At 30.2% G+C, this 15,987-nt stretch overlaps 1 protein-coding gene across 1 annotated transcript; it reads right to left on the bottom strand.

Moving 5' to 3' along the window:
* Positions 1 to 285: 285 nt before the first annotated feature.
* Positions 286 to 2,323, bottom strand: LOC139895748 (phosphoglucan phosphatase LSF2, chloroplastic). Its single transcript, XM_071878284.1, has 4 exons — positions 2,002 to 2,323; positions 1,072 to 1,277; positions 784 to 954; positions 286 to 682 (listed from the first exon to the last, which is right to left on the bottom strand). Exons 1-4 carry the CDS (start codon positions 2,279 to 2,281, stop codon positions 479 to 481), a joined length of 861 nt encoding a protein of 286 aa, XP_071734385.1. The 5' UTR covers positions 2,282 to 2,323; the 3' UTR covers positions 286 to 478.
* Positions 2,324 to 15,987: the final 13,664 nt, after the last annotated feature.

The raw sequence follows: 15,987 nt of genomic DNA, 5'->3' as shown, positions 1-15,987 counted from the left end.
TACACCAGCAGTTCTCTTAAATGTATACAAATGTCATCCCCTAGATTTGAACCCACAACCTTTTGATTGGAAAGGTTACCGGATTATAGTACCATTTGTTAATGCATAATCATAAAAGTATGGTGTAAAACTCGAGTTTATTCATGCTATGATGGGTAGGAGTAGGAGTTTTCTTCTAGCGTGTGTGGGTGAAAATGATGAGGGTCGTTTAAATAAATGATCCGCTGATTCAAATTCGCCGTTCAAAAAAAAAAGATGCAATATTATCAATATATGGAAGATATGTTCTCCTAGAATAATCTTTATTATGTTTTGAGTTCACAGATTTTCAAAAGTCAATACATAATTTAATTTTTTTGGAACGAAACGGAGACAGGTTGCAAAAATATAACATTTATTCATGACAAAAGCCAACTTCTCTTATTTATCAATAATCTATATTCGCCATATTTTATGTATCTGTCAAGGATCGTAACTTTCATGTTCCACGAAGATGGCGAACTCGGTCTTGAATCAGTGTCCTCTCCCAATCAGCAACATCACCAAACGCGTTTTCAGGAAGACTTTCAAAAGGTTCTTTTCCTGGGTCGTTTTTAGCCAAATCATAAGTAGCCCCTCTTATCGCCTTTTTATTTGGCCCACACGGTCTTTTTGCTGTAAGCGTTTCATACGCTGTATTCAGCTTCACATCACAAGGGTTTGAGAAAGTGTTAATATAATGCATTACTGTTATAAATTCAACGACAATGGCGATAATATGCAAAGGTAGTAAAGGTAACTCACATCCATATTACAAAACCAGAACATGTAAGCAATGGCTACAGCTGGGGCCCGGCCTAATCCGGCCGTGCAATGTACATACACTCTTACTTTTCCTTCTGAAATTGCCCATTCTAGTGAAGATACAGCTTTCGGTAACATACTCCTTAAAGAATCCCCATCAAAGTCTCTTGCCTGTCCGAATCACCATAGAATTTTGGATAAAGTTTGATACATTTTCAGAAACTTCACTGATCAAAGAATAACAATCGACAGTTATTTAATTGTTGAAGATTGAAGAAGTTTACTCACAGGCCTTCTCATGTGGCGTATTCCAAGTTGTTTACATCTTTCGATTATAGACTCCAAATCTATTCCCCAATAAGCAACGTCTCCGTCCTGCTGCAAGTTAAGAATATATGCAACATTTTGTTCTTCTTTAAGATGGTCGATATCTTCAGGTTTTTGAGGCTGAGAGCCAACAATCAGGTTTTCAGTTATCAGATTATAGTTCATGCCTGAAATGACCCAATCAGTCTTGTTAATATTGAACAACAACAACAAAGACAAGTATGGGGAGGTGAGATGTAGATAATCCTTCCCCTATCCGAGAATAAAGACAAGTCATTTCTCAACCCAGAGTGAAAACACTCTAAAAAGTAGAGAAAGTCATCCATTTTTCTATTCGACGGATAGAGAGATTGCTTCCGAGTGGACCTCCGGCCAATAAGTAGGAAATTTTTTTTAATAAATTTAAAATAAAATTGAGACGCCATGAAAATGATAAAATCAAATTTTCATGGGTTTTAAATCCTGCCTGAAATTTACTTTAGGCTCTAAGAGTCAGTTAAGTCGCCAATAAATCGACCCTTGTTGTCGACACAATAACTAGAGCCACATCTTAATATTGAAGTTCCTAGTTTTCAATTATACATCAGTAAGACAGTTGACTTATGGTAGTCAATAAACAAAGGTAAAGCTTTATGCTAGAAAGCCAATGCACTTTATATATACTGCTGATTACAAATAGCCTATGCAAAAGGCAAACACAAACTTTATAAATAAATATCCAAAAATATATACTATAAGAATTTGAGTTCAGATTTTATTATCAAAGGTATTCACTGTTAATTTAACTAAAAAAGGACATTCAATAATAGCCACAAATCATCACATTACATTACTTGAATAAATAATTAATTAATTAAATCTAAAATTTAGAAGAAAGAGAGAAATACAAACCAAGATCATGGTGATACTCATAAGGGTTTCTCATCATTCTCTTCATAGCAGTATTGTAATCTTCCATTTTATGACTTGTTGAGTTTTCAATTTGAGGGGGTTCATTTACATCATTCTGTGTTGTTTTACAGAATATCTTCACTGGTTTGAGGTTTCTTGAAGTGAGGGTGAGATTGAATTGTTTGTTTAGATTTGTTGATTTGAATACTTTGATATCAATTGGTGAAGAAGATGCAAAGATCAAAGAAGAAGATGAAGAAAAAGGAGCAACAAATTTCATTTTGATGTTGTCATTATCAAGTCATGTGTTCCTCAAAATTTAATGGCCTTTTTAGTTGAAATTCTACGTTACCTTCCAAAAACTCACCTTCATTATCATTTCCGCATCTCAAAATCTAAGCCATATATTATTACAGAATAAATATTTTATTTATTTATTTATTTATTTTCAGCAGAAAAACAGATAAATTTTTATAGTAAAAAAATGAAATTCCCAGAACTTTCAAAACGATACAACTTTCGAGTTAAACTAAAAATACAACCACAACTAAAGCTCACGACAAGATAAAGAAAACAAAGTAACAAGAACAAAAACAACTAAACTACAAGTCACACTAGCAAAACTACGTAGGGGGAAGGGGTACCTCACCCCCATTAGATTTGAATTTTTCAGTGTATAATTAGAATTTTTTTTTTTTTTTTTTTTTTTTTTTTTTTTTTTTTTTGATATTGCACAAAGTGAATTTGAAATATTTAAGTTTAAAATTTGATTTTACTTCCAAAAGCATTCGTATTTTGTCCAAAAGCCTCTAGATTTTTTGCCCCCATCCCAAAAATCCACGACCTAAAAAGGTGTGAATGCTTTAAAAAATATTTTTGCCCCAGTGAAAAAATTTCTTGTTTTGCTACTGGTCACGAAAGAAAATGACCAATCTACCCAACTAGCGAAAGATTATTAATATTTAATTTATTTATATATTTTAGGCGTAGAGTATGGGTGTTCATTGATTTGGTTTGTCGGTTTATTCGGTTCGGTTTCCTCGTTATTGAAACTTCAAAAATCAAAACCGAAAAACGAACTGAAACCAAATTCATATATCAAAACCGAACCGAAACCAAAACCGAATTCGGTTCAATTTCGGTTATAATCGAATTCGACTTCACTTTTTCCCCACTAGATAAACAAACATTATATTATTAACTATGTAAAGTATTACACTAAACTAGTATATAATTAAACATATATACAAATTTACAAAATATAATAAGTTTATATAATATCAAAATACAATACATATTATATCAAAAAATAAACAAAATCAATAACCACTAGAAAAACCAAAAGTATCTCCGTCTTAGTCATATTGTATATTTTTTCAATAATATTGTACATAACTTTTATTGATTCAACATACATAGTACATACCATACCAATATATTGACTTGAACATTAAAAATCTACTTGAATTGGTTACGATTTCAAATGTGTAGTGAATAAACTTAGGAAGTATATGAAATTAACGATTCAAATATGATTTCAAATGCATGTAAACATAATTTGACTTTAAAAGTTAAAATATCTATTCAAGTCATAACTCGTATATCTATACAATAATATTAATAACTTAATATATTTATTAATTGGTTACTTTCAATTACGTAAAAAAATAGTTTAAACCGCACTCAAAGGTAGGGCATTTCCCATTTATAAGACTACAGAATGTTCTTGTGAATTATGGTGAATACCGAGTATATAAGCAGTGATTACAAATCCAAAGGTTAATCGTACTATGACAACTTTACGTAAGGCATATTTGGGTATATTCGGTTAACCAAGTTCAGAATTTCAAAACCTAACCGAAAAACTGGATTCTAATTCGGTTTCGGTTTTGCTCGATCCGAAAACCATTTTTCAAATTTGGTTTGATTTTTTTTTTATATTTGATTTCGATTCGATATTCGGTTTAAACAGTTTTAAATCAAATATTGAACACCCCTGACGTAGACTTTTGTAAAAAAAAAAAAAAAAAAAAAAATTAAGTAAGAACAATTCATAAATAGGTCTATACGTAAAGTCCAGTCCAATTATACAAATATTGCACGTTGGGCCGGCCCGATCCATATGCTGTTCCAAATTTTCTAGTACAAGAATACAAGATTCTTCATTCACATCAACTTTTTACTATATATATATATATATATATATATATATATATATATATATATATATATATATATATATATATATATATATATATATATATATATATAAAAGAAAAATTAGTATCGGCTTTCTGCCTTTGTTTATTTCTCAAAAAAAAAAAAAAAAAATAGATAAATAGAACCTCAGGTTACTTAAATATTTATACGGAGTCTATGAAGAAACTATTTTTTCCAGATAGTTGTCACACCAAGTTGTATAAAACTACTCCAACCATTTTTGGATAATGAAAATTAATTGAACTTGTTGGTGATACTGAAAAATTATACTCCGCAATATAATATTATTATGGAGAATTCTAATTAAACGCAGTTCTTAGAGCTACGTGTAATACCAATTTAAATTTACAAACTATATTTAATTAATTATAAAATATAAATATTCATTTTTTATTATCAACTTTGGTAAATAATTTTGGTAACAATATTATTTATGGCGGATTTGATAAATATAGAATTAGATTATATATGATATGTTTAAACGTAAGTTATGTTTATCATTTTTCTATCAATTATTATTATTATTATTATTATTATTATTATTATTATTATTATTATTATTATTATATAATAAATAATAATAATATATATAACTTTTTTTTAATAAAAGAAAAGAAAGAAGAAAGAAAAGGAAAGGAAAAGAAAGGAATTGAGGACCTATATACTCTTAACTAGGTGAGATACCGGATACATACAAAGAATTTGCAATAACTATTACTCTTATCGTTTAAGTTGGTGACATGCTATCTTATTATAATTTAAAGAATTAAAGAATATGAAGCTTAAAAGGCTACAACATAAACGTGTCAAGTTGGACAGATAAACTATTACTCTTATCGTTTAAGTTGGACAGATAAACTCAAGATCACGAATATTAGGATTTTGGTAAAGTTGTGAAGTTGGTAGAAAGAAAAAAAATATTTTAATTGTGATATATGTAGTAATAATATAGATAATATATATTTATATATACCCCAATCAATCAATATTGGATTTAAATGGAATAGAATTAATTATATTATATTAGGATACTAATAATAAAGGAATGTAAAACGACAGGTATGAGGTTGAATAGAAGGGGCTTCAATTAATTTGATTTCTATAACTATTTATATTATATTTATATTCATTAATACATATAAGATTCAAATATCCAAATAGTAGTAGTACATATTCAAATATAATGCCGAAGTTATGAAATTTGATAGACATATTACACCAATCACAAGAATGGGCCAATAGCTTAGTGGTGAATGACTCACTCTTCCTTATGGGATGTGAGGGTTCGATTCCCACTAGGTGAAGATTTTTCAAATAATTGGATCAAAAACCATTCTTACCGGGCCCAAATGATCCCTTGTTCCCACGTCTGCGAAGATTGAAACAATGACAATGCAGGTTCGTTTATCGGGCCTGGCATGCTGTGGGGAAATGGGTGATGGTGTTTCGCCAGACTCCAGTGGGCTACCGGGGACCGCTGGATGGGTTGACAAAGTCAACACATGGCTAACATGTCCCTGCCGATACACATGTTTTGAAACAATATTACACCAATCACAACCATGACGCCTTTGCTCAACACTTTTTCAACACCACGTTAGCTTTCTCTCTTTTCCTTTCTCACCACTTCCTCATATAACACTCACATAACACACCATTGCCAACCATGACATATTTTCTCAAATTTTATTATTATTATTATTATTATTATTATTATTATTATTATTATTATTATTATTATTATTATTATTATTATTATTATTATTAACTAACAAATAAATATTGGTTTTTGAACATCACATTTATTAAATAACAATCATACAGATACATTTAAAAAACGACTTAATTGAAAACAAATACAAGTACATAAAACATTAAAAACTACTCGTCGTCATCGGATAACTCAAACGCTTTTTGGTATTTCTTGGTGATTTTTGTTCGGGCTCTCAATACCAAAGCGCGTTGTACCTCCGTCAAGTCGGGTGCACATGGCCGGGTTGGAAGATGCCCCGGAAGGTGAGTTTAACATTTGGGAGTCGAGTAGTGTTTGAAAACAATCGTTACTTCATTGAGTATCGACAACTTGCCCGATCGGTTTTTTTTGGTTTTTTTTTGTTTTGAAGATGATTTATTTTGATGAAATGTTTGTTGGATGAAAGTGTTGGGAGTGTTATGTTAGAATTTTTGGGAGTGTTGTGTGTGTTTGGAGTGTATTAGTTATATATTGTAAAAGTAATAAAAAAAATAAAATAAAATAAAAGCCAACGGCTTTGTTGGTCTAACGGTCGAAATATTCAAACAAACAAACACAAGCCCGTGCTCAAATATGCTTAGAAATGAAAATGGCGAGGGCGACGGACTCGAGGGCGGCCGAGGGAGGAGGATGGCGGCGAGAATGCCATCGGCGCCCTCGAGGAAGCTTGTTGATGACATATCCCATAACTTTCCGGTGGGATTGGTCTTATGCAAAGTGGCAAAGGCACTTTCCTTTACAGTTTTCATTGCCTATTGCTCTGTTGAATCAATTTGTAACTTTCACATCTTGTATGTTGATTAATGACATAAAATGAAATCTAGCTCGAAAAAAATTGATTTATGTATTTATAAAGCCGTCTTAGGTCTTATCTCTACAATTTATAGAGCGTAAAGAATACATCCGACGTGTCACCTCGAAAATAACCCAAATTACTCACCTCCACTTGTTAATCTCCTCATTAATCTGAATTAATTATTACTAATTATCACAAAATTACACGTGTCCCAGTCAAGTTCAAAATAAACTAATACGGAGTATCACAACCGTCGCTCATTTACCTCTCTCTTCAAAATTGTAACCGTACATCAGAACACTCATCTCTCTCCTAAACTCAATAACCCTAACCCTTTTTGCTCGAGTTTATGGCCGCATACGGCCGCAATCGACCACGCCACCACTACTAATTTACCCGTTACAATTTTACGTACCTAATGGTATAAATTTTGTATCTGATTTTTTTGCCCTAATTTCTTTTTTGATTCAACGTCGGTGACGACGATGGCTATGACACCGTACCTTCTATGGTCGTCGATGTGGCGGTTTATGCCGTGACCGTCATTTTCGTAGTTGAAATGGTTCTCCAATGTTACAATCACTCAATGGTATTGATGGAAACATGATCGATGTTTTTGATTGCCAAAAATCAAGGGATTTCTGGTGGTTAATATTTCAGATTGGCATCTAGGGTTCAACGCGAAAACAGGTTCGTTTTTCTAATTATATTATTCTAATGAATTTATCTGTTAACGTTTATGAATAACAGTTTTTTCAATTTGTATAATGATTATTTTCTTTTATTTTGATTTAATTTTTTGTAGACAATCAATGATTGTTGAAGCAATTTCAGTGGAATGTATCTAATTTAACACTGTTTAAATTTACTTACAAAAGTGTAAATTTTATTATATATGAAACTTGAGGCTGTAATTGATGTTGTGGAATCATGATACTAGGTAAACTAAATGATTATAGGATGTCTTTGAACCTGTTTTTATGCTCCTAGAACTCGACCCAGATATACTATATGAATGGGAGAAGAAGCTTCATGTCGAAGTTAAGGTGCGTTTTTATGATTTTTATTGTTGTGGTTCATTAATTTTTGGAGTTAACTGTTGTCGCCTATTGGTGATAGTGTTGATGTTGTCCAAGTTGTGCAACCAAGTTATTGTATTGCTTATGAATATACGGCTATAAGAAATAACATTATGTGACAACCCGGAAATTTCTGACTGAATTTAAACTTAATCTTTATATGTTCCGACACGATAAGCAAAGTCTGTATTGTTGAAATCTCAAAAACTTTGAACTGTGTTCATGTAATCAATTACCCTTTGACTGTGCTCGACGATTCACAAACATTTGTGTGTAAATAGATATGTTTATATATATACATAGTTATATTAATTGAAAACGTTAACAAAGTATTAGATATATAATACTTTATAAAAACGTATTTGTTTCAATATGTGTTTAATATATTTATCGACGGAATTAAAAAGATTATATCAAATGGTTGAATTATCAGATACATTGTAATATGATTACGGGTCTCTGTTGAGAGGTCCACTTTGATTTAGGAAACCTTTCTTTTTTTAACGGTATTCGGAATAATTGGTAAAGTGATCTACGAGTAGGCACAAAGTGTCAAGTAACGAAAGTTAGACAAACGTTAGTGGAGAATTGAATTTCATAATATTTGATTGATCTATTTTCAAACGTGCGTTTTTCGATACAATAGGAATTGATTATTAAAATGTTTTTGTTTGAATAACTTAATTTGAATATATACAATAAGTTATGATATTAACTATTGGAATTAGATATTTAAATAACTCACAACGAGTATTATATTGAATATATATGATTTCAAATTAGTTAAGTAAACGATAGTAACACTGTTTATTGATTCGACTGATAATTAAATATATTAATTAGAACATTTGAGAAATTAAAATAAACATTGGCGCATAAAGGAGTTTTATCAATTTAAGCTTTACAGTGTAAACGTGATGTGTTATAATAATTTCTATTATTTATGATTTTAAAATAAACTTTGAAATATAATTGATTTTGAAAAAATAAATATTATTAAATAAATATATGTACAAATTTATTTTTAAATAAAAATATATTTATATTTTACAAAGTGATAAAATATAATATTAACTTAGTCATAAAACGTTTGATTTAAAATAATATATTTTGATAAACAATGAGACATTGATTTATAAAAGCAAATGACCACAACACTCAAATGTAAGAATTATACCTTGAGTGATATAGTTTAATTATGATTAAGTCTAATTTATTAATAAAGGTACGCGTCGCGAAACGTAAAGTGTTAGTTTTCTAAGCGTACGAAATAGCGTTCGAGAAACCGGAACTGAAACATAAGTCGAACGTCAACGTACAAGTCATCGAAACTAATTTTACAAGTCAACTATGCACATGAATATAATATTATATATAATTAATTATATAAATTAAATATATTTTATATATATATATATATATATATATATATATATATATATATATATATATATATATATATATATATATATATATATATATATATATATATATATATATATATATATTATATAAATCCTCGGGAGCCATGAAATAATTGGGAATGAGCTGGACAGAGAAGCTCCGCGATCTCGAAGAATATAGGCACAAAAACTCCGTGATCGTGGAGGTGTCAGTTTCAGGATTTGTGTATAAAGCTCGATCGATTTCTGGTTCTGTGAAACACTTCATCCATCTATCTCTCGTATATATCTCTCTATATATATTATAATTATTATTATTATTATTATTATTATTATTATTATTATTATTATTATTATTATTAAGATTAATATTATTATTAATCTTATGGTTAGGAGTATTATTATTAGTAGTATTATACATAAAATATTACGACGGAGTGCTGTCCGAGTGATTTTAAAATTGTTCTTCTAGCGGGGTAAAGCTAAGGAAATTATGGGTTATAGCTATGGAAGTTATGGGTATTGTTTGGGGGTATTACTCGTGAGTCAAACCTAGTGTTTATCATCTTCGTTGCGTCTACGTACCTTTCCTACAATATTGAATCTCAATATTGATACGTGAGCACTCATAACTTATCTTTTATATATTAATAGTGTATCCCTGATTAGTGCTCGAGTATATATGATTATGCATGCTTGTATGTTTAGTTTCGTAGTTAAATAGTTTATGATAAACCACGAATTTGATACATATGCGATTGAGATAAGGTATATGATATGCATGTCGTTGGAAAGCTGGCGAAAAATTAAGAACTTTTCATTTAGAACTCGTGTGATTTCGATGAACGGATTAAAAGATATGGTCAACCGAATTTTAGTATTAATATTAAAAATGATTATTATTACTATCGTCGTTATTATCATCGTTATAATTATTACCTAATAATAATACAACAACAACAACAACAACAATACCCAATCCCATATGAATGGGGTATGGGGGAGGTGGGATGTAGACAATCCTTCCTCTATCCTAGAATAAAGAGAAATCATTTATCCACCTCGAGTTAAACACTCACAAGAGCGGAGAAAGTCCTCCCTCTCTCTATTCGACGGGTAAAGAGATTGCTTTCGAGGGGACCTCCGGCCATAAAAAAATGAGAAAAAAAACAAAAAAATAAATTAAATAAATAGAAAAAAAAGCATGAAATAAATAGATAAATATATAAAAAATAGTAATAATAAATAAGAAAAAAAAATAAAATAAAATAAAATAAACAGAGACGCCATGAAAATGGTAGAATCAAATTTTCATGGGTTTTACATCGTGCCTGGAGTTCAATTTATGCTCTAAGCGGTAGCCAAATCACCAATCAATCGACGCTTGCTAAGCCTCGCTTAATAAAACCGTCATACCTAATAATAATAATAATTATTATTAATATTATTATTATTATTATTATTATTATTATTATTATTATTATTATTATTATTATTATTATTATAATATTGAAACGACCCGTCCTAATCCATAAGGACGAATACAATGACATATGATTACATTGCGAGGTATTGGACCTCTATATGATACATTTTACAAACATTGCATTCATTTTAAAAGACAAACTTTCATTTCATCGAAAGTTGACAGGCATGCATACCATTTCATAATATCCAACTATAAATGACCTAATCTGTCATTTACTTAATCATAATTGTTATTGAACTCAGCGACTTGAATGCAACGTCTTTTGAAATATGCCATGAATGACTCCAAGTAATATCTTTAAACTGAGCAAATGCACAGCGGAAGATTTCTTTCAATCCTGAGAATAAACATGCTTTAAAGTGTCAACCAAAAGGTTGGTGAGTTCATTAGTTTATCATCAATATTCATTTCCATCATTTTAATAGACCATAAGATTTTCATTTCCATTTCTCATAAATATACATCCCATACATAGAGATAAAAATCATTCATATGGATTGAACACCTGGTAATCGACCTTAACAAGATGCATATAGAATATCCCCATCATTCCGGGACTCCCTTCGGACATGATAAATTCGAAGTACTAAAGCATCTGGTACTTTGGATGAGGCTTGTTGGGCCCAATAAATCTATCTTTAGGATTCGCGTCAATTAGGGTGTCTGTTCCCTAATTCTTAGATTACCAGACTAAAAAGGGGCATATTCGATTCGATAATCCAACCATAGAATGTAGTTTCGATTACTTGTGTCTATTTCGTAAAACGTTTATAAAAGCAGCGCATGTATTCTTAGTCCCAAAAATATATATTGCAAAAGCATTTAAAAAGGGAGCAAATGAAAACTCACAATACGATATTTCGTAGTAAAAATATGCATACGACGGAACTGAACAATGCAGGATTGGCCTCCGATTCACGAACCTATATCAGTTATATGTATTAAAACATATAATTATCATGTAATAATAATCAAACCAGCTTATATCTATTAATTATATAATATATTACTTATTATAATGTATTTGCTATTTCAAATGTTATATATATCTATATATGTTTCTTTTATATTAATATAGTAAATTACATATACTTATGATATATGTAATAATTATATTTTTATATAAATATCTTTTATTTGTTAACATAATGATCATGGTAATACTAAAATAATGATAATAATACTAATAATGACATTGATAATAATAATTTTGATAATAACATTAGTCTTTTTTATTTGTAGTGATAATAATAATTATAATAACTATAATAATAATAATTTTACTAATAATAATAAAAATGATAATGCTTATAGTAATAATAATGATAAAAATTTGTCATATGTTAATAATGATATTAATAATTCTAGTAATAATAATAATAATAATAATAATAATAATAATAATAATAATAATAATAATAATAATAATAATAATAATAATAATAGTAATAATAATAACAATAATAATAATAATGGTAATAGTAATACTACCTCAAAGAAGTAGCCCTTTTAAAATGCTCAAGTCCGGGTTTTGAACCCGCGACCTCCCGCTAACCCGATAACATCCTTAATCACTCCTCCATCATAAACAATACCATAATCATATTCATGATCATAATCATTATTATTACTTCGTTCATCGGCATTAACATAGTCCGATCACCATCATCTTCTAACTATATATTTATCTCGCCATTTACTTCACTTCCATACGAGACCATCATCATCTACTTGTCAAAACATTACTATACTCATAATCATAATCACATCACAATCGTAATTATAACACGATCATACTTATATCATAATCATAACATAATCATAATCATATCCGGTTATCACGATCATCATCATCATCATCCATATCATGTATCATCTTCATGATATTACTTATCATCATTTAAAAAAAACACAGATCACTTCATCTTAATCCTAACAGCCCAACGGCAACACTTAAGCTGGATCTTGGCCAATATCATGGCCCAATAACATAAGCAATTCGAACGGCCCTATAATTAAATTAGTTCCACGGCCCACAAATAATTATCAAGTCCATTAATTGTTTTCATGGATTAAGGAATAGGTCAGCATCCACGACAGAAAAAAAAATGAGTGGAGTCTTCAGTTCACTCACAATCGATGTAAATCATTGCAGGTGGGTTTCGAGTAATAGAAAAAAAATATAGCAGGAGTAGTACTCTCAGATGAATTTTTGATTGGGGTCGATGACAGTAATAATGAAAGAATGTTGGTGATGCTCGTACCGCAGTAGCAATCGAATGTAAGTGGTTTGGTTTCCTGGTGATCGATTAACAAGTGGGTTTAAGTGGTGAGAGTGGTGGCTACGATGATCTCAGCTGAGACAAGAAATCAGAATCATCAAAAGTAATGGTGATTGTCGATGGAAGTGGGTTGTCACGAAGAAGAAGATCAGAGGTGATGGTGGGTTTCACGATTGATAACATGGTTGTGAGGTGGTGGTGTTTGTAGCTCGATGGTAGCGTTTAAGCTGTAATACAGGAAGATTAGCAGCTACATAGACTTCGAAGTAATGGCCTGTTTGAATAGTAAACAGCAACGATCTTGTTTGAGTGGAAACTATTCCGGCAGATGTGAAGTGATGGTGATGTGTGGTGTCTGTCGATGGTATTCGAAATAAAGAAGGTGTTTCATTTGTTGGTGGCAGGAACACACAAACAGAAATATATAAGTAGCGTAGTAGTAGCGTACATAGGGTATTTGGGTTTGGTTTTCGCAGCAGACCAGACTCCCACAGAAGTAGTAATAGTAGCTGAAGTTCATAGCAGCAGTCGATGGTGATGAGGTTTAAATGATGCAATGTGGTTTATGGCTCGACAATTAGAAAAAGGAAATTATGTTGGTGATGATGAACGAGTTAAAACGAACAGGAGAGTGGAATGATTGGTGATGATTGATTTTAGTGCAGCTGTAAAGAAGCCTCTCTATCTATCACATACATATATTCCTATATTTTTATAGATATAGATATATAGATATAGATATATAATAATATATAGTATAATAATAAATATAATAATATTAATAATATATCATGAAACGCGCAGATGATTGAAATCTTAATCAGAAAGAATCAATTAATTAAAGTGGTGGGGTGTTTGATAAAGAAAGGAAACAGAAAGCTATATGAATTTGGAATCATGTTCAAGATATAATACGGAGTAATAATTTAACTTACACAGTAACTAAATAGTAAGGCATCCTATAGTAGAGGTAGTGCTAGTTGATATGATTTAATTCACAAAACAGAAGAAGAATAGGTTCGTGGTGGTTTTGGTTTCGTGAAAAGACAAGAAACAAAAGTTGAGTTTTTTTAATTGGTAAAAAAAAAGGAGATTGGTGATTTAGTGGAGATGAATCATGCATGTATATGCGAATCTAACGTGTTGTGACAAGTTGGTAAAAGGTGAGGATATGGATTCATGGATATGATATATTAATAATGTTATAATAAACGTGCATAAATATTAGCAGCCATCATTCTAGATATTTATCTGACGACATAAATATATACGGATATTATTTCGGTTTTCGTTGTTAAACAGTGGTAATCAAATACAGTGACATTTTCAATCAATGTTTTCAATTCACAGATATGCTCAACCCAAGAAGATCATAACTATATAATGTAATAATATAATAATATTATTTAATATGTATTTTTAATATATTTTATAGATATGTTTTTAATAATAATTATTATAATATCCTATTTTTATTTTATTTTACATAATTAATTTTAATAACAACAACATATAATATTTCTAATTATCATTTTTTTTGTAAAGGGTTACCCCGATGACAATTATAATTATCATATATATATATATATATATATATATATATATATATATATATATATATATATATATATATATATATATATATACACACACACTCACACATATACACACATATATATTTACAATTAGTTGTTCGTGAATCGTCTAGAACAGTCGAAGGTCAATTGAATATATGAAATAGTTCAAAATTTTTGAGGCTCAGCCTAACAGACTTTGCTTATCGTGTCAAAAATATTAAATCGTATCGAAAGTTTGGTTTAAAATTAGTCGAAATTTTCCGGGTCGTCACAGAACCTACCCGTTAAAGAAATTTCGTCCCCGAAATTTGATCGAGGTCGTCATGGATAATAATAAGAATGTTTTCATGATAAATATGAGTTAATAAATAGAGTTTTATCATCATTGAGTAATATGGGTAAAACCTTTTGATTTTGTGAAGAGTACGAGTGAAGCTATCATAAGAGAGTGAAATGAGTAGGTGTAAATTCGTCATATCTGTTGACGTAGATAGGATTGATTTCCAAGTTCAAGAGATGTGGAGAAAATCTTCGTAATAAGATTTGATTCTTCGGTAATCAAGGGAATTAGGATCCGCTTTCAATGCGATCATCTGTTTTGATTGCTCTGTCGGATATTTTACTATAAATCCACCCCATTCGTTTCCTTATAATTTACACCTTCTATTCTTTCTCCCTCAACACATACTTTAAAGCATTCGTCAATATGCTCTATCCAGTTCTGATTCTTGATATACTCCTAACCTTTATATCTGTCATTCTTCTTTTTCATTTTCCGCCGAAAGAATCTATTTACTTCTACTATACTCTTGGTTTTATAGTGTTTTTTATTCTCCCGTGTCTTTATGTTGCTATATGCATTGATATATACGGTTGGTAGTTTCTACGTTGTTGTTGGGTTTTATATCTTCCCTTATATTTCGAGGTCCCTGCTTTTGTTTCCTATGATCATTGTCATCCACAGTTAATGCTCTCTTCTATTTGCTGTGATTTATACTCCCATTTCTATTTCGGAGTTTCATTCTTTCGTTTCCTCTTCTTGCGATTAAGCACCGCTTGTAATGGTCCAGAATTCGAAGATATGAATTTCGGAATGAACATAGTTAATGTTCTAAGAAGAAAATTGTAATGGTACGATCTTGATTTGTCAAATTACCAGAATACCTCGGAAAAGACCGAATCATCAAGAAAATATTTTCTTGATATTTTTATAAATTAAATAGAATACAAGAGTCGTGTAACCTGGCACATGATGACGTTATGATCTGTGAATCATCACGTTCCATTTAGAAACTCAGCATGACTTACTGTAATATAATTACGTTGATCAAGTGTCATTATATTATACTAACTCATGCTTCAGTTCCCAACACTACTTCAAAAACAT

The sequence above is a fragment of the Rutidosis leptorrhynchoides genome, chromosome 3 (genome assembly GCF_046630445.1).
Source record: "Rutidosis leptorrhynchoides isolate AG116_Rl617_1_P2 chromosome 3, CSIRO_AGI_Rlap_v1, whole genome shotgun sequence".
Taxonomy (NCBI): domain Eukaryota; kingdom Viridiplantae; phylum Streptophyta; class Magnoliopsida; order Asterales; family Asteraceae; genus Rutidosis; species Rutidosis leptorrhynchoides.
The sequence above is the reverse complement of the archived record's forward strand: the minus strand, read 5'-3'. Positions and strand labels throughout refer to the sequence as shown.